At 37.3% G+C, this 25,062-nt stretch overlaps 2 protein-coding genes across 7 annotated transcripts in view; both read right to left on the reverse strand.

Annotated features, from left to right (window-relative positions):
* Window positions 1-8,635, reverse strand: part of LOC121383194 — a 28,072-nt gene extending 19,437 nt beyond the window's left edge. Inside the window, exons 1-2 of one of the 2 annotated variants that reach the window (XM_041513050.1) lie at window positions 8,381-8,635; window positions 4,757-5,065 (exon numbers count right to left, since the gene is read on the reverse strand). In XM_041513050.1, the coding sequence (XP_041368984.1) occupies window positions 4,757-5,065; window positions 8,381-8,441 (370 nt within the window). In that variant the 5' untranslated portion in view covers window positions 8,442-8,635. The remainder of the gene's footprint in view (window positions 1-4,756; window positions 5,066-8,380) is intronic. The other variant, XM_041513051.1, reaches the window with a different exon arrangement.
* Window positions 8,636-13,472: 4,837 nt separating this feature from the next.
* Window positions 13,473-25,062, reverse strand: part of LOC121382710 (protein PRRC2C-like) — a 61,005-nt gene continuing 49,415 nt past the window's right edge. For 3 of the 5 annotated variants that reach the window (XM_041512258.1, XM_041512257.1, XM_041512254.1), the window contains 10 exons: window positions 24,670-24,813; window positions 23,795-24,033; window positions 22,812-23,112; window positions 20,871-21,065; window positions 20,350-20,590; window positions 19,747-20,005; window positions 19,153-19,258; window positions 18,093-18,302; window positions 16,510-16,705; window positions 13,473-15,295 (listed from right to left, as the gene is read on the reverse strand). In XM_041512258.1, the coding sequence (XP_041368192.1) occupies window positions 14,952-15,295; window positions 16,510-16,705; window positions 18,093-18,302; window positions 19,153-19,258; window positions 19,747-20,005; window positions 20,350-20,590; window positions 20,871-21,065; window positions 22,812-23,112; window positions 23,795-24,033; window positions 24,670-24,813 (2,235 nt within the window). In that variant the 3' untranslated portion in view covers window positions 13,473-14,951. The remainder of the gene's footprint in view (window positions 15,296-16,509; window positions 16,706-18,092; window positions 18,303-19,152; window positions 19,259-19,746; window positions 20,006-20,349; window positions 20,591-20,870; window positions 21,066-22,811; window positions 23,113-23,794; window positions 24,034-24,669; window positions 24,814-25,062) is intronic. The other 2 variants (XM_041512256.1, XM_041512255.1) reach the window with 2 other exon arrangements.

Raw genomic sequence — 25,062 nt, forward strand, 5'->3', positions numbered from 1 at the left:
ATAGGTACAACCTTAACACAAAACTAGGATTCACACACAGACTACACGCTCACTGCATCAGTACACAGGGTGCACTGACTAACAATGCACCCGCACCCATTTAATGGCCCAGCACGTGCTCTAATAAGGAATCGGACAAAAGAATACCGGTTCCGAGTACACAATTGCAATGCACCCGGGGGAAGCTGAACAAAAGAATATCAGCCTCCATCACCCAAACCCCCAATACTTGCTGCTGGTGATAACTTGTTCTTGGTGATACTAAAGAGGAGGACTACGCCAACAACATCACGTCGACCAACCCGGAACAACTGTCTTGCCTGCCAGTGTCAACTACACAATTGCACGAGTCTCCCCTGGGCTGTCATGCCACGACCAGAAGCGGTCAAAGCCCTTTATAAGGGCCCTATGGGCAACCTAGGGAGACACCCAGCATCATAGAGGTCTATAATTAACGAGCTACTCTCAATTCAATAATATCAAAATCTATATTAGCTCGGCCATTTACCTTTCGACCGACCGTTCAAAATTGCGCCAAATTTCCTCAATCAAAATTGCGCACCCCTTAGCACCATAGCATAGCACCACCACCACCCCCACCCCCACCCGCCTGCTACCGATTCGATCGGGCTGCTGGCGCTCCCTTGCACCTGCCAGTGCAGGCGGTCCCTCCTCTCCCCCCCCCCCCCCCCCCCCCACCTTTCCTGTCATGGACGGAGGAGCCGGCTATTGTGCCCACGACGGGCGTGCGCTACAACAGCTTGTTCTGAATGTGCACGTAAAACCCTATGACCTGACCTGACCTGCTCCTTCAGAGTTTTTAATTGTTCGGTCTTCAGAGGTAAAATTTGTATTGAATAAACAAAACGGGACCCGGAAATTCGTTCGGTATTCAGAGTAGAGGGGTTTCCGGTTTTCAGGGGTTTATTTCAGTGGTTAAAGCTGCGTAAAACGCGGGACCGTGAAAAAAGTTCGGTGTTGAGGAAAGTTCGGTTTACTGAGGGTCCGGTTTAGAGAAGTTTCACTGTATATAGATATAGACAGATAGATAGCAGTCTGTTGATTAAACTTGGCAGTTATGATATTATAGGTAATGTCGTTGTTACTAAGGGATTAGTTTCGAAACCTTTTTCATAACGAAACATCATAACATATAAATAAAATGTCAAATATTTTGCTTCAATTTTAAATACGTGTAAATAGTAGTAGTAGTAGTAGCAGCAGCAGCAGCAGTAGTAATAGTAGTAGTAATAGTAGCAGCAGTAGTCATAATAATAATAGTACTAGTAGCAGTAGTAATAGTAGTAGTAGTAGTAATAGTAGCAGTAATAGTAGTAGTAGTAGTAATAATAATAGTAGTAGTAGTAATAGTAGTAGTAATAATAATAGTACTACTGTAATAATAATAGTAGTAATAATAATAGTAGTAGTAGTAGTAGTAATAATAATAGTAGTACTAGTAGTAGTAGTAATAATAATAATAGTACTACTGTAATAATAATAATAGTAGTACTACTAGTAGTAGTAGTAATAATAATAATAGTAATAGTAGTAATAATAATAGTAGTAGTAGTAGTAATAATAATAGTACTACTGTAATAATAATAGTAGTAATAATAATAGTAGTACTAGTAGTAGTAGTAGTAATAATAATAGTAGTACTAGTAGTAGTAGTAGTAATAATAATAGTACTACTGTAATAATAATAGTAGTAATAGTAGTCGTGGTTCATTGCCCCCGTGGCCCCCTCCCCTCGCTACGTCACTGAGTAGTAGTAGACGTAACTATAGTAATATTAGTAGTACTGTTACACTTGTAATTGTAGTTGTAGTTGTAGTAACAGTGGCAGTAGTTGTAGTAACATTATGTTAATAACAGTAATATTAGTAGTAGTAGTAATAATAATAATAGAAGTAGTGGCAGTTGTAGCAGTAGTAGTAGTAACAGTATGTTAGTAGTAGTAGTTATTGTGATGGTGATGGTAGTGGTGACGGGGTTGTCGTTGTTATGGTTGTAAATCAAAAGTAATTTAAATTAAAAAGAAGCTTCGCTTGTATTACAGCAATGCAATGTCACACCTTTTTTATTTGTGCTTCCTCGAGAATAACGTTAGCTACGATTATAACAGACAGTCCATAGATCAAATATATACAACATAGTTCATTGAATAAACCGTGAAGTGTTCCTTGTTCCTGGTTAGGTGGGATAAATATTATTAAAACTCCAACAGTGTTAAAGCGGGGTCGTAACTAGAGAAGTCTGAAGGGCATTAACCCTCCCAATCCCCCCTCCCCTCCCACCAGGTGTACTTTTTTGGTTTATAAGTGGGTTTGCTTTTTGTTTTGTTTGTTTTATTTGGGTGTTTTGGGGGTTTTTTTTTTTTTTTTGGTGGGGGGTTGTTGGAGGGGAGTGTCTTATTGAGAACCCTATATTACTGTGTTCTGATTTTTTAAGTTCTACGCCCCTTCCCCCTCTCGTTGTTATAGCATAGGTTCGACTCTATAAACGTTTGGGTGCTAACAGAGGAAACCAATGTTTGTTTAACGACACCTCAGCATGTTTTATAACACGGCTTTTTCGTATCAAACAAAATGTGTAAATAGTGAGAGACAAAAATGTTAATTCGAAGGCATTAATCTGAAAGTGTTAATTCGAAATTCGAAAAGCATTAATTCGAACTATTAATCTAAAGACGTAATTCGAAGTGTTGCCTGAAAGTGTTAAAATTCGAAGGTATCGATTAGAAGCTGTTCATCTGGAGCTATCTAACAACCAAAATGATCTGAGTGTTTGTTCATCGAAAATACAACTTAAATGTTAAGTGCTCATCAAAAGTAGTAATACAAATTTGTTGGTTTTTGTTATTATGATTTTTTTTTTTTTAATGGGGAGTTGTGTGTATGTGTATATATGTGTGTGCGTGCGTATGTGTGTACATGTGCGTGGATAGTGGTGTGTGTGTGTGTGTGTGTGTGTGTGTCTGCGTGCGAGCGAGTGTATGTGCACACGTGTGTTTTAAACTCGTGGGAAATCTTGGCGGTGTTGGCGCACTGTAACTATACCGATTGAGGAAAATTGCCTTATCATTGAATAACATGAAACCCTTTCAAGAGAGGATTTAGGATTGATTTGTTGACAACTGGGGTGTATAAAAGGGGTCAATAACTAGGGAGCGGCAAAGACGCAAAGGTTGAATGTTGCAATAATGGGATTTGGGGTCAAGTTTCCTGGGGATTCAAATTATCCAGCCTTGAAGCATGACTCATAACTACACTATCCAAAATAAGTGGGATGGGTATATTTTAATTAAAAGGTATAACTTTTTCGAACAACTTATTTATATGCGCAAAGTATTATATTAGAAAATAGCAAAAGAATGTAGGCTCTAGGTTGTTTAGATTCCTTTGAAAAATAGATCAACCACATTTCGGCTTTTCTAAGAAAAAAGATATAAATAATGACAGCAAATAAAGTTAAAATTTGTATTGTTTAACGACACCACTAGAGCACATTGATTTATTAATCGGCTATTGGATGTCAAACATTTGGTAATTTTGACATTATATAGTCTTAGTGAGAAAACCCGCTACATGTTTCCATTAATAGCAAGGGATCGTTTATATGCACCATCCCACAGACAGGATAGCACATACTACAGCCTTTGATATACCAGTCGTGGTGCACTGGCTGGTACGAGAAATAACACCGACGGGAGCGCTTTACCACTGGGCTACGTCCCGCCCCGTAGGTTGTTTAGATTCCATTGAAAAATAGATCAACCACATTTCGGCTTTTCTAGGAAAATAGATACAAATAATGAGTGCAAATATTAGACCTACTCCAGATATTTTAAATATAACAGTAGTGTTTCAAAATAAAGAAAACAAATACCATTCCGGATAGTTTTCAATATAACTTCAGGGTTATAAAATACTGCATTTATTTTTATTTCCACGTCACACTTTACTAAAAAATTCGTGAATGATCGTTATCATAATCATAAAATCTAACCCGGATCACTTTAACAATATGTTTCCAAGTATTTCTGTATTGTTAACACTGAGTTGAATGCGGAAGACTTACGACCAATGACACTAAGGCACATTTGTAAACTTTATTGGCCTCGATGGTGTACTGGAAGAATCATCTTCCTTAAGGTTGTAGATGGTGGGTTTGAATGTCAGTATTATCGCCAAGACAAGATCAACGCAAAGTTATGTTGGGCAATGTAATGCCATCACACACACACACACACACACACACACACACACACACACACACACACACACACCTCTTCCTCCTCTCTCTCTCTCTCTCTCTCTCTCTCTCTCTCTCTCTCTCTCTCTCTCTCTCTCTCTCTCTCTCTCTCTCTCTATCTATCTCTATCCACCCATTTCGACTATACGTATACCCATGTCCTGGGCAGACAATTATTAAAATGGCATTTACCAGCTGTGTGTGTGTGTGTGTGTGTGTGTGTGTGTGTGTGTGTGTGTGTGTGTGTGTGTGTTTGTGTGTGTGTGTGTGTGTGAGAGAGAGAGAGAGAGAGAGAGAGAGAGAGAGAGACAGAGACAGACAGACAGAGAGAGTGAGCGATCGAGAGCGACACAGATAAAGTTTTGATCGATTTTTGGGGGAGTGTTTGGTGAATAGTTGTTTTTTGTTAGTTTTTTTAGGGGATTAGGGGGTTTGTTTGTTGTTAAATATTACAAACGGGACAGAACATACAACACACATACGCAAAGTGTTATCTAACCTCTGGGTATACATGTAGGATTTTCATAGTTGACATAGTTGGCTAGTTGTCCCATGCATTCCGCGCGTTCTGTCGAGACGATGTTCACTTTACTACGCCATCTAAGCGAGCAAGACTGGCGCCAGTAGCATTTGTTCCTTTGCGTTAGTAGAGCACCAGTCAAGCCAACGCAGTCGCCATCTTGAAAAGAGCATGCGCTGCTGTTACTGACGCCAGCGTAGAAAATGGGTCTGTATATGACGTGACCACGTGGACAGTTGAACGAGACCTTGTCTTCTCGGTGGTTGATGCATTTCCCTATTAAAGTACCTGAAAACGAAGGTGACCAAATGTATTATATTCTCCATTACATTCATATCAGGCCGTTTACAAACTATTTTTACTGGCTCCCGCAGTGGTCATTCGATTTAAAATGTAGTGTAAAATCCAGTCTAGCAAACGTTCAAGACAAATTGTTGGCTGAACTTGCCTCAGAAGTGGAAAATTTTCTCCACTGTTATAATGTATTAAAAACACGGAGATATACAAAAATGTAGGCTATTAAACCTATAGTCGTGTGCAGCCTATTTTAAATGTATAAAATTAAAGGCTTTACGTCTTATGCGCTGGTGATATAAGACTGCAGCTTTAATAATGAATATAGTTGCGTCGCAGGATCGAACCACATCGGTGGATCCATTGAACTCGTTGTTTTGTTTTTATACGTTCCTCTCTGCCCGGTCGGTCTGGGATCGATCCCCGCCCATTGGGCTATTTCTCGTCACAGCCAGTCCACCACGACTGGTATATCAAAGGCCGTGCTATGTGCTATTCTGTCTGTGGGCCCACCGACGGGGATCGATCCCAGACCGACCGCGAATCAAGCGAGCGCTTTACCACTGAACTACGTCTCGCCCTCTAGTATCCAGGAGACAATATTTCAAAATCTTAGGTAACCGAAAGTCGGTTCACGTGTTTTACTTAGGTAACCGATTGTACGGTTACGTGAATAAAGTTCTCGTAACCGATGAGCCTACCTAATCCTAAAACACTTGAACTACGGTTCTGTGCTACATTGGTGGTTCAAAAACATAAACTGACTTTCACTTTCATTACTGATATAATTTTAGAAAGTAATTATTCACCATGTAACCGATTGGCGGTTCTCATGATTTTAAAGTTGCGCAACCGACACGCGAACTGAACAACGGTTCTCGTGAAATAATGTGCCCCATAGGGTTGACAGGTTGATAAAATATCATTACATATATAGCTTACTTTCTTCTTTTTTTAGTTGAGAATATTTTAAACAATAAAGAAAAATGTAAGACTACAATAAAAAGTTTGCTGGGGGAAATAAAAATATTGTGCCAGAGCATTTTAAATCAGCTTTCCTAACATTGTAAAACCCGTTGAGAAAGGTGATGGATTATAGGAATTTGTTGGAGATAGGGTCTAGACTGGTGAGCGAAGATTCTAGCTGTTGAGTCATGCTACTCTGGAAATTATATGCACACACGTCTGGGTCTGTTATAAATAGTTAACTAATAATTAAAACAATGGATGATCTCAGACATGTGTGCAGAAATTTATCAGGGGAGTGTCTAGACTTTGGTGAGCGGAGATTCTAGGGGTGCTGAGTCACGCCTTCCTGGAAGGTATATGCACATGCACCTTGGTCCATTATAAATAGTAAAATAACAATCAAAACATATATACTTGTGTATTAATATGCCTTTTAATTTTAGAGGGTGGCAACACATATTATGGCTACATTAGCTGTAAACTAGGAAGGGCCAGGACGATGTACTGTCTCCTCCTCACATACCCGCCCCCAACCCCGCTTTCTACGCCAATGATGGATATGACAATAACTGAACGTTATCTCAGATTTTAAATAATGTTCCACAAAAAAAAAGCTTTGACTACGATAAGCTACTAAATATTTAATACAAGGGCCATGAGTCATAAGGATATATTTTCCACGTATTTGGTGATGTTGCGTGTTAGTCAATATCATTGACCAAATTAAACCCAACCCAACATTATTCGAATAATCCTTTATTCCGCATCACAAAGAAAGAAAGAAATGTTTTATTTAACGACGCACTCAACACATTGTATTTACGGTTATATGGCGTCAGACATATGGTTAAGGACCACACAGATTTTGAGAGGAAACACGCTGTCGCCACTACATGGGCTACTCTTTCCGATTAGCAGCAAGGGATCTTTTATTTGAGCTTCCCACAGGCAGGATAGCACAAACCATGGCCTTTGTTGAACCAGTTATGGATCACTGGTCGGTGCAAGTGGTTTACACCTACCCATTGAGCCTTGCGGAGCACTCACTCAGGGTTTGGAGTTGGTATTTGGATTAAAAATCCCATGCCTCGACTGGGATCTGAACCCAGTACCTACCAGCCTGTAGACCGATGTCCTAACCACGACGCCACCGAGGCCGGTCCGCATCACGAAACAAACACACTCAAAATGTGAACCCCGAACTTCTTATGGGTTGTTTTCAGGATGCGCGTTTTATTGTCTGCCGTCTGTTTGTTTTTTGTCGGATGGGTTTGTTTTTGTTTTGTTGTTGTTGTTTTGTTTTGTTTTGTTGTGTGGTTTTTTTTTTTTGGGGGGGGGGGGCTTTTTGTAGGGGGTTGTTATTGTTTTGTTTTGTTATTTATTTTTTTTTTTTTTTTTTATTTTTTTTTATTTTTTTTTTGGGGGGGGGGGGTGATGCTACGCAAAAAACAGATGTATAGCGCGTCGTTTATTTAGGGGATAATAACTGTGTTTTGTTATTAACTATAACGATTTAACACAAACTTTCGTGATTTTGGGGAGAGACGAATAATGGTAGCCATGTGGCGGGAGAGAGAGGGGGGGGGGGGGGGCAGAATTCGTCACTAAGCTGTGTTTTTTAATGCGGAAAATATCAACAGTCTACGTTCATCGGCATTTGTCGAGGCTCTGCCGTGACAAATACCGATTAACTAGACCAGGTTGATATTTTACATATTAAAAAACACGAATAGCGACTTCAATTTATCCTATAACACTTCTAAAATAACATTTTCATTCAATATTTAGCATGAATATCATGGGTAAGTTATATATATATATATATATATATATATATATATATATATTATATATATATATATATATATATATATATATATATATATATGCATGTATAATAATTATTATTATGTACATGTATATACATTGTATATATGTATAATTATTATATAAACGACAACCGGGACTATCATTATGAGTCGGGGGGGGGGGGGGGGGGGGATGGATGATTAGATAATGGTATTATTTGTTACTGGATACTTAGAAGTGGGCGCGAATTTAAGATTTTTTAATTAAAAACAAAAATCACCACAGACTTTCGCCACATTGATAATTTAGTCGTCATTTTTATATTTTATCGCAATTGGCGATAGTGATGACCATCATTGTATAATCTATAATACACGACTTATCTTAAAATGTGAAACTAAAAACAGGTTTAGAAATAAGCACGTGTAGGCCTATGTTATAAAAATGCCATATAATTATGTATTTAGTCCAAAAATAACACGAAATTATGATTCATTTCGTATTTTAAAAGAAAGGAAAATAAAAACTTACCGTGAGAACCTAGTGACAGAACCAGAAGTCCGGTTAATGGAACCAGTGATACAGTGTTCATGTCCGTGGGTATACCAAGTGGGAAAGCCCCCGCCACGTACCGGTTCGAGTTTTATAGGGAGCATTAACTTCCGGGTGTCGTGTGATAACTGTTAGTCACGGCCATGTAAACAGACTGTTTACACAACTCAATGACACTACAAATATTGAATCGTTGTCAGCTTTTAAAAAAGAAATCTGTCCGATATTCAATTTACCAGATAAGCAATTTCAATCAAATACATGTCTTATGTATAATAATATTCGCCTTACAAAGTTTTATTATAACAGTGGTTTTGACCTCAAAACAGTGTTATTTGGTAGAAATGACTATCTTCCGGAAATAAATTAACGAATTCTCACGCATTTGTAACAAAACAGACCGGCCTCGGTGGCGTCGTGGTTAGGCCATCGATCTACAGGCTGGTAGGTACTGGGTTCGGATCCCAGTCGAGGAATGGGATTTTTAATCCAGATACCGACTCCAAACCCTGAGTGAGTGCTCTGCAAGGCTCAATGGGTAGGTGTAAACCAATTGCACCGACCAGTGATCCATAACTGGTTCAACAAAGGCCATGGTTTGTGCTATCCTGCCTGTGGGAAGCGCAAATAAAAGATCCCTTGCTGCCTGTCGTAAAAGAGTAGCCCATGTAGTGGCGACAGCGGGTTTCCTCTAAAAAAAAGTGTCAGAATGACCATATGTTTGACGTCCAATAGCCGATGATAAGATAAAAAATCAATGTGCTCTAGTGGCGTCGTTAAATAAAACAAACTTCTTCTTTTTTTGTAACAAACATCACTCTCGCGCACTTTACTATAATCACACCTTTTCTAAAAATATTTTTTTTATAATCGTGGTTTATATTTTAGAGCTGAATGGAATTATATGATGATTATGCAGGTCTCTGAATTCATTACCTATTAATAATAATACAGCATATTGAACCTACCAACAATCACTCGCGGGTACTACCGATGACCGACTTGTATGGTTTAACATTAACTATTAATTAATCAAACTTGCACTCTCGATTTTGTTTTTTTAGAGATTTCCATTTTGGACTTAAACAACAACAAAAAAACTTTGCCCTGGACCCGACTAACAGCATGCAGTCCCTGGACCCTGACTTCTAATTAATGCACTAAGTAATTACTTTATAATTATCGTCACCTGCGTGCTGGTCTATACACCCACACAATTACGTGCTTGTACTAGTACTCAGCGCTCTCACCATGGGTATAAAATAGTGCATGATTGCAATCCACATATTCACGCACAATTCAGTTGAAAATGCGTCGTGTTTTTGCTTTGCGACTTACTTCATTGCTCTTCTCAACATTAGTCAAAACATGACACATTTTCAACTGAAGCGTGCGTGAATGTGTGGATGGCAATCATGCACACGTTTATACTCATGGTGAGAACGCATTGCACGAGCACAACATACAAAATGTGTGTGTTGAGACAACCCATTTGTTGGGGTGATAGTAGGTTCATGTGTTTGCATAACTTTTACCATTTTGTTCTGGCCTCTAACCGGAAGTACCATTACTCATATTGAAATCCAGATGCTACTTAGGAAACCTCACTCTGGGCCTAATCCACAAAGACAATACATTCCTTCTTTTACAATTAGTGTGTTGGACGGGCATCGTTATATATCGTTGAATATGCAAACCAGACCAAATGCGTTAATTGTCCTCGCCTTTAACACGTGTAGTACCAACAATACGAGTGACCCTTTAATAGTGACCCAGAGCGTCGATCGGTGGGGGACGCGTCCCACTCAATTTTCAACGCCGGGGGACAATCTATATACGTCTCTTTCCACCCCCCCCCCCCCCCCCACCCCTTTCCTTTATCACACACACACAATGATCTACACATTAATTAGGCATTGTGAAAAGAACAGCCGATGCCAAATAATACACTTAAAGACTACCAAGAATCGTTCTTTCCTGACAATGTAACCCCCGATTAAATACACACGCACACGTACACACAAACACTAACACGTCCCCTCCCCCTTTTTTAAAGCCGGATTGGCGCCCATGGTATTATCTAAAATGTATGATTTAGATTTTATATTTTGTTTCCCAGTCTTGAAGGCATATACTGGGTTGTCACGTGACTAGAAATAACCCGCCTTTTCTTCCATCTCAGTAGTAATCAAGGTTACTTTTATTTATAATCCTTGGTAGACCTGGGGTTGCGAACAGATTGGTAAACTTGCCCGTGGTAATATGCCTCAAGAGTTTGAATCATGAAATTTACCATTGGTCTGTCATCTTGTGTAAACCTGAATTACAGCTTCAAATTGTAGGGAGAGGTCTTGATATAGGCATTTTGCCTGTTGGCCAATCCCCAACCATCATCATAATTTGGAATAAATATTGTTTAAACCAGAACGATGGTTTCCTTCGGCGTCGATTGGGTACATTACAAATGTCGTATTACGAAATACACATTTAAAACAAAAATAGTTATATCCCCACCCCACCCCTGCTTCCAACGCATATAAGGCCTTAAAATAAGTATATTATTATTTCAATGATCATGAAAATAGTTTCGGTCTGTGGTTGAAGAATCGACAATCGTTTTTCCTTAAATCAGGGGCGGTTCTAGGGAGAAAATTGGGAGTTCCTACGGAAAAGAGCGCACAAGTACCAACTTGTAAAAAGGGTAACCTAGTCTGAACGGATGTAGAAAGTGTGGTCAAGAAAGGTATCGACTTAATGTGCACCCTGCACGAAGGGTAACCCAATGGTTTGATTTGATTTGCTTTATTTTTTATTCCAATAAAAAAAAAATGTATATATTTTTTTTAAACCCATCTTTGTTGGGGGTCTTTATTATGACCGTCTTCCAAATGTTTCGACATCAATGTGCTCTAGTTGTGTTAAATAAAAACTTTTTAACTTCATTGAGCTAATCGATAGAACATTGGAGGCCAATTTGCGAAGACCATTTTTCTTAAACGCAGATGTTAAAAGTATTGTAAATCTATGTAGTTACACGCGTGTAAGACATGAACAGGCTTCGTATATTTGGCCTGAAAGTTTGTTTTAACAAGAGCACGTATTTATAGGCTACATCGTCGGGTATTGGATGTCTCACATTTGTTAATTTTGACAATAGGCCTAGGAAACTCGTTTTCATTAACAAGGGATCTTTTGTGTGCGCTTTTGGGTCATTCCGTGTCAAATCACCCCAAAAGAGGAATTTTTAAGCTCACCCCCCTCATATTTGTTTGGAATTTTATTTCTAGGGTGGTTTTGGCTGAAAAAGCTTAATTTCAAAGATGAGCTCAATCGGACCAGTGGTTTGGGTGCTACGGCTCGCCCATTTTGGCAAAAATCGCCAAAATTGGGCGGTGGAGCCCTATATATTTGAACGTCCATAAATAGGTAACCACTGTTCCAATCTTGATGGGAATGACATCTCTTGAATGGAAATTTTTTGGGCAAGTTAAAGAGTGATGACCTTTTGACCGTGACCTTGTTGCCCTCGTGAACTTGAAATGAAAATTGGTCAGAATTATAGCCCAACATATTTTCTATAAAATATAATAGTACTAGGTGCAATATTTCTCTGTAGTCCACAAAAGCAAATTAAAAAAACCCCTTCTCCATGCAATTTAACTTCAATTTAGTTAGTACCCCGTTATGGATAATTCCCACGGAGTAGTCTAGACATTGAATGTTCTTGAAATTTGGCGCACACATACTACTGACCATATTGAACAATAATTAATGGAAAACAGTCGACTGTCTGCGATTGATTAAAGCACGCAATGTTTACAGAAGCTCTGCCGACTGAGCTAAATCCCGCCTCGGACTGAATTAAATCGCGCCTTCGATATCTGAATTGAGATGTCTGTTTTTATTCGGTTTCATTTTCATGTCATGACAATACTTCATCTCGTATTTAACATTATTTTGAGGAAAGCAAACAGTGGTTGGATTCAATGGAGTGCGAACACGGCGTAGCTCCCCCTACTCTCGCCCGCCATTGTGCTCAGAAGGCTGTAAATACCGTATCTAAACATGTTCTAGGGGGATGGTGCATGTCCACGAAGTAGGTTCAGGCCCCAAACTAAATTTCCTCCCCGGGTCATTGCACAAAGTCATCCACCGACCCACCCACATATACTCAGCGGACACTGCCGTAGACTATGGTAGATTTAGAGTAGTTCTTATTAACGACATACATCAAGCATTTTTTGACATTACGAAGCTAAAATATTTTATTGCAGTGTAGTATCAGGCTATTCATACAAGTATCAAAGGAACCGGTTCGCTAGATTCATATTCGAAATACCCCCCAATCCCTATCCCTAAAGACTGAACACGCTATGCACCTGTTGAGGCTTCGTCATCCTCGTCTATGTGGGAAAACGTTTCTTTTTAATTTACAATGTTTAAGTCTCCCTCACCCACAATAAATTATTGTCGTTGGCTTCAGTTGGCTTCAATTTCCTCACCTTCAAACAGATTTGAAACAAATTAGTTTAGCAAATCAGTTGCGTGTGTTGAAAACACATCTCTCTTCTTTTTTTTTAAAATTGTGTTAGCTTTCTCTGTATATAATGCACATATTGTAGTTTTGAATACTGGAAGTACAGTAGGTGCCTACTGTACTTCCTTTATCAGGGTGGAACGGAGCACAGTGGTAAAGAACTTGCCCGATGTAAGGTCGATCTGGCATTGATCCCCATATCAGTGGGCTATTTTAGTTCCATCCAGTACATCATGACCGATATATATCAAAGGCTGTGGTATGTGTTATCCTGTCTGTGGGGTGGTGGCACTAATGCATATAAAATATCCCTTGCTACTATGCCAATAAAAAATATATAGGGGGATTCCTGTAACTGTTTTTGACATTCAATAACATGATTAATAAATCAATGTCCCACCCCTGGTGAATTGGATGATCTATTCCATGTGCTTATATATTAAAAATATTCTAGAGACTGCAACTTTAAAATACACAAATTAAGTATTTGTGATGGTTAAAGATACTTTTCAAAGACAACACACACACTGCATATAAAATGTACAAGCATTTTAATTTTTTTTTTTGTGAGCTACGTACAGTTGAACTTCGCAGCAGAATATATCTGAAGGTATGTAAACATATCAAATTTGTTTTACTCCTATTAAAAATCAAACTACCTGGACAAAATAAAGGTAGTTCCAGGTCTTGAGATTTTCTTTCCAATCTTCTGAGAAGTAAATTCAAACATACAAGCATTGATTTGTTTTTAAAACTTCACATAACCTCAGACACCTTTGGAAAAAAAAATGAACGAACAAGAGCCAAAACACAACTCTCATTTCAAACACACAAAAAATGCGCTCATGCTCAACTGAACAAGCTCAACATATTACGATAAATTAAATTTTAAAACCATTTTTAAAGAACATCTATTTATTTACTAAAATTAACACACAAACAGTTCAGATGCTACCTGGTCGCCAACTGGGGCACTAGTTGGGTTTTATCGACCATTTCACATCATCCCCATTTGTTTTTAAGAACAAAGACAACCATGTTGCCTGGGGGTATTGCAACACCTTACCTCTGGGGTATTCTGGAGGAACTAAGTTTCTCAAAACTTTTTTTTTTTGTTCTATCTTAAACACACATTTCATCGCTTGCGTTATAACAAAACAAAAGGACACTTTTCTCTAGAGACCTTTCCAAGAAAAGTATTGGGTTTCAGAGTACTTTCTTCACTTTGCAATCTAACATTTAACACAAATCTGCTTGGTTCAGACCTCGCTCATAGAAAACAACAGATTTACAACCACTTGGTAATAGCAAAACATTTCATATGTCGTGGAGGTTGAGTAATTTGGACATCTTACCATCAAGATGCCAGGATCTATGGAAAACATTATGACCGTGCCAGGGTTCATGCAATTTCTACCAATCGGTCATTAATCACTAATATTTTTGAAGAAACAATAGGTCATTATGACAAAATGTATTGAAAATACAATGCGTCTCTTGTCTTAGTGTCCATCTATCAAGTCTTCATTTCACAAGGTTTAAAACTTTCTGTCAAAAAACCAGTCACCATCACAATTCTTTAGCACAACATGTACACCATGCTGCAACAAGATGAAGCAAGAGCTGTTGCTTTAGGTTCAGCTGCCAAGGTCCTTGTAAATTCTTCATTAGATGTACACCTTAGGACCCAATATAATCTGTATTCTCCTGGGGAGAGGGGCTTTCTCTTTTGGGCGGTCACAATCCACTGAACATGCACACAATTCCATTGCTCAAAATCCACACCAAAGCTGTGGATTTTACTTTAAGGTTTTATATCATTCCTGTTGCACAATATTTAAGCTACAACCTGGCCTTGTCAATTCTTTGGGGCTTCTGTAAAGTATGTCTGTCCATTTTTAAAATGTTCACTAATTCTCACAATAAATCAATATTCATCCTGAAGTGTGCCATCAATAAATAAAACTATGTAGGTTAGTTACAACACAAACTACAGGAAGCTTCACAATCAAGTTATTTTTTCTCCAACTGCTTATCTTCAGGCGATTTCAGATCACTTGGACTTGTACTATTTGATGGTTTTGAAGTTTCAGTAGTTGTCTCGGCATTGCCATTCTTCGACGCTTTTGCTTGTGGGTTCAAAAAATTCTGAGCCAGAGCCACAGCTTCTTGCCTTTGTTTTGCTTGCTGGGCCTTGAACGAGGACGTCATCGACAACGGTGGTGCACTCGGAGATCGAGTGGTCGTCACCTGCACAGCTGGTCGCTGGATAGGGTTGGGAAATGGATTTCTTTGGGGTGGAGGACCAGTAGGCCGCAGCATGTTACTTACCACCATCTGTTGACGCATCAATGGAGCTGAAAATAAAAACGATTTAACATATATATACTGAACGAAAAAAGAAACTTCCGATTTGTACATATAGTATTTGTTGTCTTAAAGAATTCATTGTGTAATGAAATTATATAGGTAGTATTAGCCTTGAGCTGTATTATCCGGATTCATGAATTTTATCAATTATTTTTGCACTGTTAATCGTCGACAACGTGAAATTCAGTTTGCACGTGCATGCATGGTTCGACATGTCCCTTGTAGCATTCGGTCAATTTGTTTGAATGACCTTCTCGCTCATCACGTCATTCCTCTGTTCCATAACAACGCCAACATCTCGATTTTTCAGCATGATAATGCCACCTCTCATACAGCTAGAGACACTGTAAATTTTCTTAGGACAAATAACATTGATTTCATTGATGACTGGCTCGCTAAAAGTCCTTATTTCAATCCCATCGAGCTAACGTCAACGAACTTCGTCAAGCGCTCATTCAGTAATGGAACAATATTCCACAGGCAGAAATCAACACTTTAGTCAATTCTATGCGCCTGCGATGCACTGCAGTGGTCAATTCAAGAAGTGGTCATACCCGTTATTAAGTGGGTCGGGTTTTTTTTTTTTAACCCCTACCACACTTGGAGAATTTCTGTTGACCTATGGCCATGATTTTTGCACCAAACGATGCATCATGGAACACACTTTAAACGCATATATAACAATTATTCCCCCGGTTTGTTTTCATCAAGTTATGTTCAAGCAAAGTTAGCGGAAGTTTCTGATTTTGTTCAGTATATATATATATATATATATATATATATATATATATAGTACACAAACAAACCCTACTTAACCCAGTTGTTATGAATTGCTCTTCACCAAACTTATTCCTGGATTAACGTGTCTGATAAATCATTATTCATCGAACAAGGTTTGTCAATACATATACATGTATTTTCCTACCATGCAATTGTAAACTGACAAATCATATTCAGTTTATCGGGGACACAAATTAATCAAATGGTCTGTTTTAAGCAAACAAGCAGTTCATTAAAAAGCTACCATATTCATTTCCAACCTCAATAAAAAAAATTAACAGCTGTTGTGGGTACATCAGTACATTAGTATGATATAGCAGCTTTATTGGTAGAATATTCCTAAATATGTATTGGTAGAATATCCCCAATAGTAAACCTTTCCACAAATTGATACGAGTGAAAATACTTGGGCCATATTCACCTCCAGTTTGCAAGGCTTGTCCCACAAACGTTGTGTTAAACTTTGGGCCCGGGAACTGCTGCTGTACTCCGGGAAACCTGGGACCACTGTTCCTATTCTGCATCTGCACATTGAAGTGTTTTGAATTTGGACTCGTTGCCTGTGATGTACTGCTCCCAAGGTTTGTAGGCGTAAGACTCTGGGGCGGTGATTTCATCTGCAAAGAATATCAAATAAATATAATTTAAAAATTAAAAAAAAAAAAAAATTGTTCTTTCCAGTGAACATTCAATCGATATATCATGTTTCGATTGCAGAATACCAAATTTATGGTAGAATGTAATTAAATTTTATCATAAACTAGGATAATTTTTCCCACAAGCAATTCATGGTACTGATAATCTACCAAGTGCAATAAAACCATAGACAAAAACTGCGATAAAATATTGGTGTACTGTAAATAGTCTACAATAAACAAAATAATACTAGGTCCTATTAAAATAGATTTAATTTAAAATTTAATTTTGTTTTCAAAAAAAAAAATTCCTAGAATTCTAATTGCACTGTCATGACAAAGTCTCAAATAATCAATTAACCTTTTGACTACTGCAGGCGAGATATCCCAACCAACATCACGCAATCTGTCACACTGTATATCGCATAGTATGAGTAAACAGTTTTAGTATCTGACGAGCGAAAGCGAGTCATACAAACACTGTTCAAGAGTTTCATAAAAATGGTATGATAGGCAAGCTAGTTTAGTATTTTATTTATTACAAACCAACTGCAAACAAGCCGCAACGCAGAAGCAGACATTGAAACCTACTACACATTATTTTTCTACAAATTGGGTCATCAAGCGATCTACGTCATGCCAATATTACACTAGTTAGATACTGATTGATTGTTACGACATGATCAATATCTTACACGGGTGTGTAATAAAGTAAATTCTCTCATTGATATTTCCTACCAGTTTGCACACAGAACTGACAGAAATAATAATAGAACACGTATCATGACTCATCTTGATAAAGGCCACTTCAGTTTTTTGTTTTTGCAAGACAAATACCTGGAAATTTTGAGTTGAAGTTGTTTTCAGCAAGTATTTTTGCTCGACAACAATGGTGAAACGGTCATTTTCAGAAATTGATAGCCGATTGTGACAGTTAATTTAATAATAAATTTGACTGTTTTATCAACAATGAAAATCACGAAATATTGGTAATAAATACTGGCCATTTGGCCATAAATCTGCACAAGTAAATGCAACTTCATTGCTTTTTTTTGCCTTATTTGAATCAACATTAACTGATCTAAAATATCATAATTAGAAAACCCCACGAAAATAATACTGGACTATTCACATATGGTCATTATTTTATGTATTTATAAAAAAAAAAAAAAGTGAAAATATTTGAGCAAGTTATAAATTGGTACCCAATCAACGTGGTTTTTGTCCAAAATTGATCCAGTAGTCACAAGATAGTAGTCGTCCAGTAATCAAGTAGTTACATTCTAATAAACATTTTACTACTTTTTCACAAACAATAGTATTACATTTTATTTTTTAAATCAGTTTCTGAAGATTTAGTTTTTCTTACCGGAGTACTCTGTGGCGACTGCTGTTGCATGATCGGGTTGAACTGAGAAGTTTTGGAAGGTGGTGGCTGTGGTGCAAGGTTTAGCGACTGCGGGTGTGTTGGTGCGTGGCTAGGACCTGGTGTGCTGGGTTGCAGAGTCAAACTCAGGCCACCAGGCTGGTTGCCAAATGGCTGTAGTGAGAACTGTTGAGTTGCTTGCTGCAAGGCACCCTGAATAGAACAAAACTGACAAATTCACCACTAGAACATTCACATGTTTATAACTATTTAAAAATATTGTTAAAATTACTTCCACGTTTATTCAAAACCTTAAAATAAAGGCCTAGTGTAAAAGTTCAAATTTATTTGTATTAAAAATTTATTTATTTCATTAATTTACTAAACGAAAAAATTGACTGAATTTTTTTTATCAATCCACAAATATTTAAAATGATTCTTTGGCATGTTGTAAACCATGATGCAAACTGCTCCAACTTGTGACACAACAAGGGGGACAACTCTTTACGGAGTTACTTCAGTCACAATTTCAGATCAAGTAGTTAGTTATTACGAAGTGGTTCAGTCATCCCAACATTTTTAACACTTGTCAAATTTGGAAGACATTTTTAAAATTGATTCATTTTGGGTGTGAAAACCAACATATTCTCAGGTGGACACATGACTGATCAGAACAAACAAGGAGCTTACTTGCTTCAAGGAAAAGGCAAGGAATATATGGTTGGTAACACCTCAGCACATTTTAAACTAAGGCCATTTGTGGTCTAATATATGGATATTTTGCCACTTTGTCACGAGAACATGATTCAAGTGAAACTCAGGTGCCACATTTTAATGAAAATCTTTAACGATGCACTCAACATTTTTATAAAATTTATGTCTATATGGCATCATACATGGAACACTAAGACAAGATAGGAAACATGCTGCTGCCTTTTTGTACTAGCAGCAAAGTATCTGTTATATGCATTATACCAGACAGGATAGTGCATACAAAGAATTAAACAGATTCTTAAACATAAGGGAATTTTTTTTTTTTTTTTTTTTTTTTTTTTTTTTTTACCTGCAGTGCTGAAGTTGGTTGTTGAGTGAAAAAACTAGTCTGTTGAATGGTTGGTTGAGATTGCTGATAAAAAGACGACGAGGGTTGAACTTGCTGCACAGCCGTTCTGAAAAACACAAATAATACTGAAACTGAGACATTAATTTGTTGAACAGTTGTTGTAAACATACAACTTTCGTAGTAATGCATTAACATGTTAAGCTGTCCTTCTTTGTAATGCATCAATAACAGTCAACTGTCTGAAATTCTATAGTATCTGAACAATCACTCGAGTTCATAAATACAACCTCAATACAATTTTAACTTCCCTTAAAGGATTTTCATATTCTCAAACTATGTGCTCAGAACAGTTGGAAAAGTAAAGCCCCCCCCCCCCCCCCCCCCCCCCATCCATCTTAAAACATATTTCAATCCCAAATTTGTTCCAATCTTAACTTCAAAAACTCTTCACAAAATCAGACCATTTACATTATGTAAATATGGATTTAACTAGGCAAGATATAAAACTTACCACATGATACTCAAGAACTGGTTTTCACATTGTTTAAATCTTCGAACTGGTAGGAAATCTTAAGACTGAAATGACACCATTACCTGGATTGAATGAGCTGCGATCCCAGTATCTGTGAGCTGTTGACATTCTGTGCTGGCTGTGAGCTGCCCAACTGGGTCGTCCCGAGGATCTGGTTAGTGCTGAACATCTGACTCGGGTCGTACTGGATGAACATCTGCGACGGCTGCAGCGACGAGTTACTCAGACTCTGTCCAAATTGCAGCGAGCTGGGACCTATGTTGCCTATGTTGCCTATGTTGCCCATGTTGCCCAAGTTACCAAGGTTTTTCTGCAACTGACCTGTGAGGAAATGTACTTTTTTTTATTATATTATCTTTTCAGTAATCTAGTAACACACACAAAAAATTCCAGGTAACCAGTTTCATTTTGTGTAAACTTATTTCAACCATTTGCATGTCCTAAATTTAATGCATGAACCAATTAAAATGGGTTACACAAAACTTGTACTTGCACAAAGCAAACAGAACTCTTTTTTATAATTTTCAGAGGCTTGAATAAATATCCCAGTGATCCAAGAACACTGGTTGGAAATGGGAAGGGTCACAGGTCCCTTTGTGTGTTAAGTGAGAACACTAGTCCCAAACTATATTCTATTCAGTCAACATTGCAAAAAATTAATTTACCATAAGCATTCTGTGTCGGAGGTTTTATTGATGTTGACATCAGTGAGGAATTGGAGGAGGAAACCATAACAGTGTTCTGATGAGGTGTCTGTCCGTACGGTTGATTTCTCGGAAAAGCTGTTAGCTGTGATTGAAATAAATCTGGCTGTGTTGGTGTTGATGGCAAGAACAAACTGGGCTGTGTGAAATTTGGCTGACCAATCTGGGCCTGCGGCTGGGACAGACTAAATCCATAGTTGGGCTGCAAAACAAAAGAATTTGTTGGTAAATTTACAGAACTTTTCCAAACATTTTCAAAGACTACATTTTCCAGAAAGAAAACCCAGCTAATACAAAATTTTATATCCAATTTTCAAATTACAATGTTTAATATGCAGAATAAATCACGTTTACAGGATATGAAAATATTTCACAATTACAAACCTATATGACAAAGATTAAAATATATATATATAATTCTTTTAACATTTATAACCCGTGTTTTAATTTTGTTACAACACAGAAGCAGAGAAGCTGCATACCCTTGGTTCCTGTTGCAGCAGCTGCGAGCCAAGCTGTATTGTCTGGAAGGGCTGGTTCGACATTACAATCGGAGGACTAGGTACTGCCGGCAGGTTAGATAGCATCGCTGCAGTTTGGCTAGGACCCACAGTCTGGTTCAGTCCCATACCTTGTCCTGACCCAATCATTTGACTCTGAAACTGTTGAGGTTTAACCTGTAAGGCAACCAAGGTTTCAACTTGACATACTTCAAACGACTTATGCCTATCAAAATAATTTGAACTAGACTGATCTCTACAGTAGAATAATGCATTATTTAAAAATTTAAGTCCGATTGGCAGTTCAGACTTGAATATTTTAAAATAAAAAGCTAGCAAAAACCTTGTTTGCTAATTTTATAATGAAATAATCGGATGTAATTCACTGGATTAACATATTTTCAATAACATCATTGCAAACATTAATATTGACCAAAACTAAATATGTGCATTAACCAATACAACAGGTTATACACCAATGAATAGAAGACTGACAAATTCACTGACCTATTATCCAAGATGACATGTCAAACCCACACAGCTATCCATGTAAATACTGACCTATTATCCAAGATGACATGTCAAACCCACACAGCTATCCATGAAAATTCTATCTTACAAATGCCATACTTTAAGTCTCTATGAACAGACATAAATAGAGCCAATGTTATTGTCTGGATGACCATACTTAATATATTAGGGATTGAACTAACATGCCGAAACATATGGAATGACTGTCACAAAGTAACCAACTTGGGGCTGTTCCAAAATTTAAACTTGGTATGCAGCAATCCCACTAGACAAAAATTAACCTTCTGACTACTGCAGGCGAGATATCTCGCCCGACGTCACGTCAGTCGATATACTGTACACTGTATACAGTGCATCCCCCAATTCATATTTCCTGCCGTTTTGCACACGACACTCACCAGAAACAGAAATATAATTAAAGAAAAAAGATTTTTTTTCAAAATGGTGGTTTTTGTTTTGATTTTTTCAATTGAAAATACCTTGACATTTTGAGTTCAAAAAGTGGTTTTCAGCAAGTATTTTCGCTTGACAACAATGGCGGCACGTCGCGGTCATTTTCAGGGATCGATAGCTGATTGTAACAGCTAATTTGATAATAAATTTGATCATTTTACCAACAACGAAAATTACCAAATATTGCAATATGAATCATAGTTCGGGTTTAAAAAAAAATTCTGGTCAGAAAACCACTGTTATCGGGAATAATGGACATAAATACTGGACAGCTGGCCACAAATGCCCGTAAGTAAATGCAACTTTTTCGATTTTTTGCCTAATTTTAATCACCATTAGCCGATCTAAAATAATAAAAATTACAAAACAAGACACAAAAATAATACTTACCAATTCATATATGAACTTTATTTCATGTATTTATGAAACATTTAAGTGAATATATGTGAGTAAAAATTATAAACTTGTACCCACTCAACGTGGTTTTTGTTAAAAATTAATCCAGTAGTCTAAAGGTTAAGCATGGTGATTCTCAGAAAAAACACACCCTTTCTTTCCTTTGGAGGGATTCTGGAACAGCTCTAACAAAGTTAGTTTGTTTTGTTTAACGATACCACTAGAACACATTAATTTATTAATCCTCTCAAACATAATTTTGAGTGTCTCGGAGGAAACCTGCTATATTTTTCCATTAGCAGTAATGGAATTTGTATATGTAATGTCATGTAATGTCCTTTGATATACCAGTCATGTAAACCATTCAGAGAAGGGTCTACTCAGAATTAAGCATCTTACAACCCAAGCACCTCCAGCAAGCAATCTACCAACAGAGCCAAATCCTTCCCCTGGGCCCAACAAAAACTATGGAGTTCTTCAGATCGTCCCACGCAGCTACTTGCCATTACCCATCACCTATAAAACCCAATACAAGAGCATTACCTTGCACACATTGGTTGGCTCCGAGACGGACATTTTCCCATTGTCCATCATGACCTTCATGCTCACCACGTTCTCCGGAACGAAGACTGGAATCGAGTCGAGTGACCGCGACAGAGCTGACAGCGAGGTGGGCTCCGGCGATATGTGGTTGTTGTTCTCGTTCATTCCCACACTCTCCAGTCCGTTGTTCTGAGACGACACGACGTTGTTCACTTCACTGTTGAAGGCAGAGAATGTAGAGTTTCCAGTTGAAGACTCGCTGTTAGTCGTAGTCAATGATGTGCCGTTGAGGGAAGTTGTTCTGAAATATAAAATAGGTCTTTGAAAAACTAAGCAACACTTGAAAATATTACAATTTACAAATTAACTTATTATTACCTGCAATATAAAATACAGCTTACAATCTACTTACTTTGCAACTGTTCTATCAAGGACAACTGCCCAAGAATGCTACATGATAATCTTTGTCATCCACTCTTTAGTAAGGATGGGTATTATGAGAAAATTTTTACTGCGATAAATTAAATATAGGTCCCTGTATCACAATATGTATCATATTTTATTTATATCAGGGCCAAGTTATTCTGAGGGAGCCTTTTAACGAAACAATCAAAATACATGATTTTATTTTGAAACATGAAATATGTGATCGACTTAAGTGTACAAAATCTTATTTTGTCATTTTAGCTATATAACAATTATGGCTACACAGCCCTAACACCAGGCTTTTTAAAAATGATTTATTGTCAAATGTTAGTTGATGAGCAAAGTACAAAGTGTTTATGTCAAGTCAAGAAATCCATCTTGATATTGTTTTCAAAATTGAATAAATTAAATAAATTATCTTCAAAGATGAGCAAATAGTCAATTATCAATCACAGCACAAAATTTATATCTGGAATTAAAAAAAAAAAAATAATAACCCTAAACTGCATTCACACTTGCAGATACACAGTTAAGGTCACTTAGAACCATTTACTTACGTTGATTCATACACATGCGGTTTGTCCCACACTGCTTTCACAGAAGCAATCTTCTGGTTCAGGTCTTGAGTGGCATGCGATGTAGGAGAACTGATGTTGATGTCATTGTTCGAGTTAGACCCAGTCTGTACGTTTGCAGGTTGAGAAGGCTCTATAATCTCGGTTTTCTCGGATTCTATTGAGCCACTGTTGTACGTATTCAAAGCTTCATCAAACTCAAATTTTAGGTCATGATCCACCTGTAAACAAGTCAATATTGCATATGATCAAAATTCATTACTTAACATTTAAATTGATACTAAATGGAAAAGCCATGGTGGCTTGACATGTTAACTGGTGAACAGTAAATAGGTAAATCAAATCACATGAACGGGAGATTTAAGTAATTCCAATGATTCAAGAGTTAAAAGCAATCAGAGAAAATTAACCCTAACCTTCGAAATGACCTGGCAACTGCAAATTTGTTCAACCATTTCTAAATAAACTAAACATCCAGTCTAATTCTTGGGACTAAGTCAGGACATGCAATGACACCATAATAGAAAATACATCCTTGTCAGATAGCCAGTTATTCTGACAAAAAAAGTAATTGTACTGACTCTCATTACACTTTGCATGTGAGCTAAAGAATGTTCATATTTTTCCAACTCCATTTTCTAACCAAATACAAATGTTCACTCGGACACACACTGGATTGACAAGATTCAAATATATGTATCAGGAGGTGACGTTTGAAATTTAAACATATCAACAAAGAAATGTGTTATTAAGAGGTTAACAAGTAGCTGGCAATTAAATCCAGGAAATAAATTTTTAACATATTCCCTCCCACTACATTATCGGTTATAAAGATACTAACAAATCGCAACACTTACTTTTTCAAAAATAGGATCATTAAAACTTGGTGGCATCTGAATTGGATTTGGTTTCTCTCTCACTTGTTCTGGTTTTTTAATGGTCTTTATAACTTCAGTCTTGCTCAGACCTTCCTTGGATATAATTTTGTCTCCCTGGTTCACCTGCATGATTTAAGTGTTCATTTAATGTATTAATACTTAAACACTTAACTTGTTTCAACAACCAAACTTAATGATCATATTTAGAAATAAATGTTTGCTCAGATTTAAAATAAAATAATCAGTGTACTTCATTGGATTGACAGATATATATAAAAACATCATTGCAAACAAACATTTCATTAATAAACAATACAACTAAATACAAAATTAAATAGTTGGAAATAAAACTTTATTAATAGTTATGCTAAA

This window comes from Gigantopelta aegis, chromosome 10 (assembly GCF_016097555.1).
Source record: "Gigantopelta aegis isolate Gae_Host chromosome 10, Gae_host_genome, whole genome shotgun sequence".
Classification (NCBI taxonomy): domain Eukaryota; kingdom Metazoa; phylum Mollusca; class Gastropoda; order Neomphalida; family Peltospiridae; genus Gigantopelta; species Gigantopelta aegis.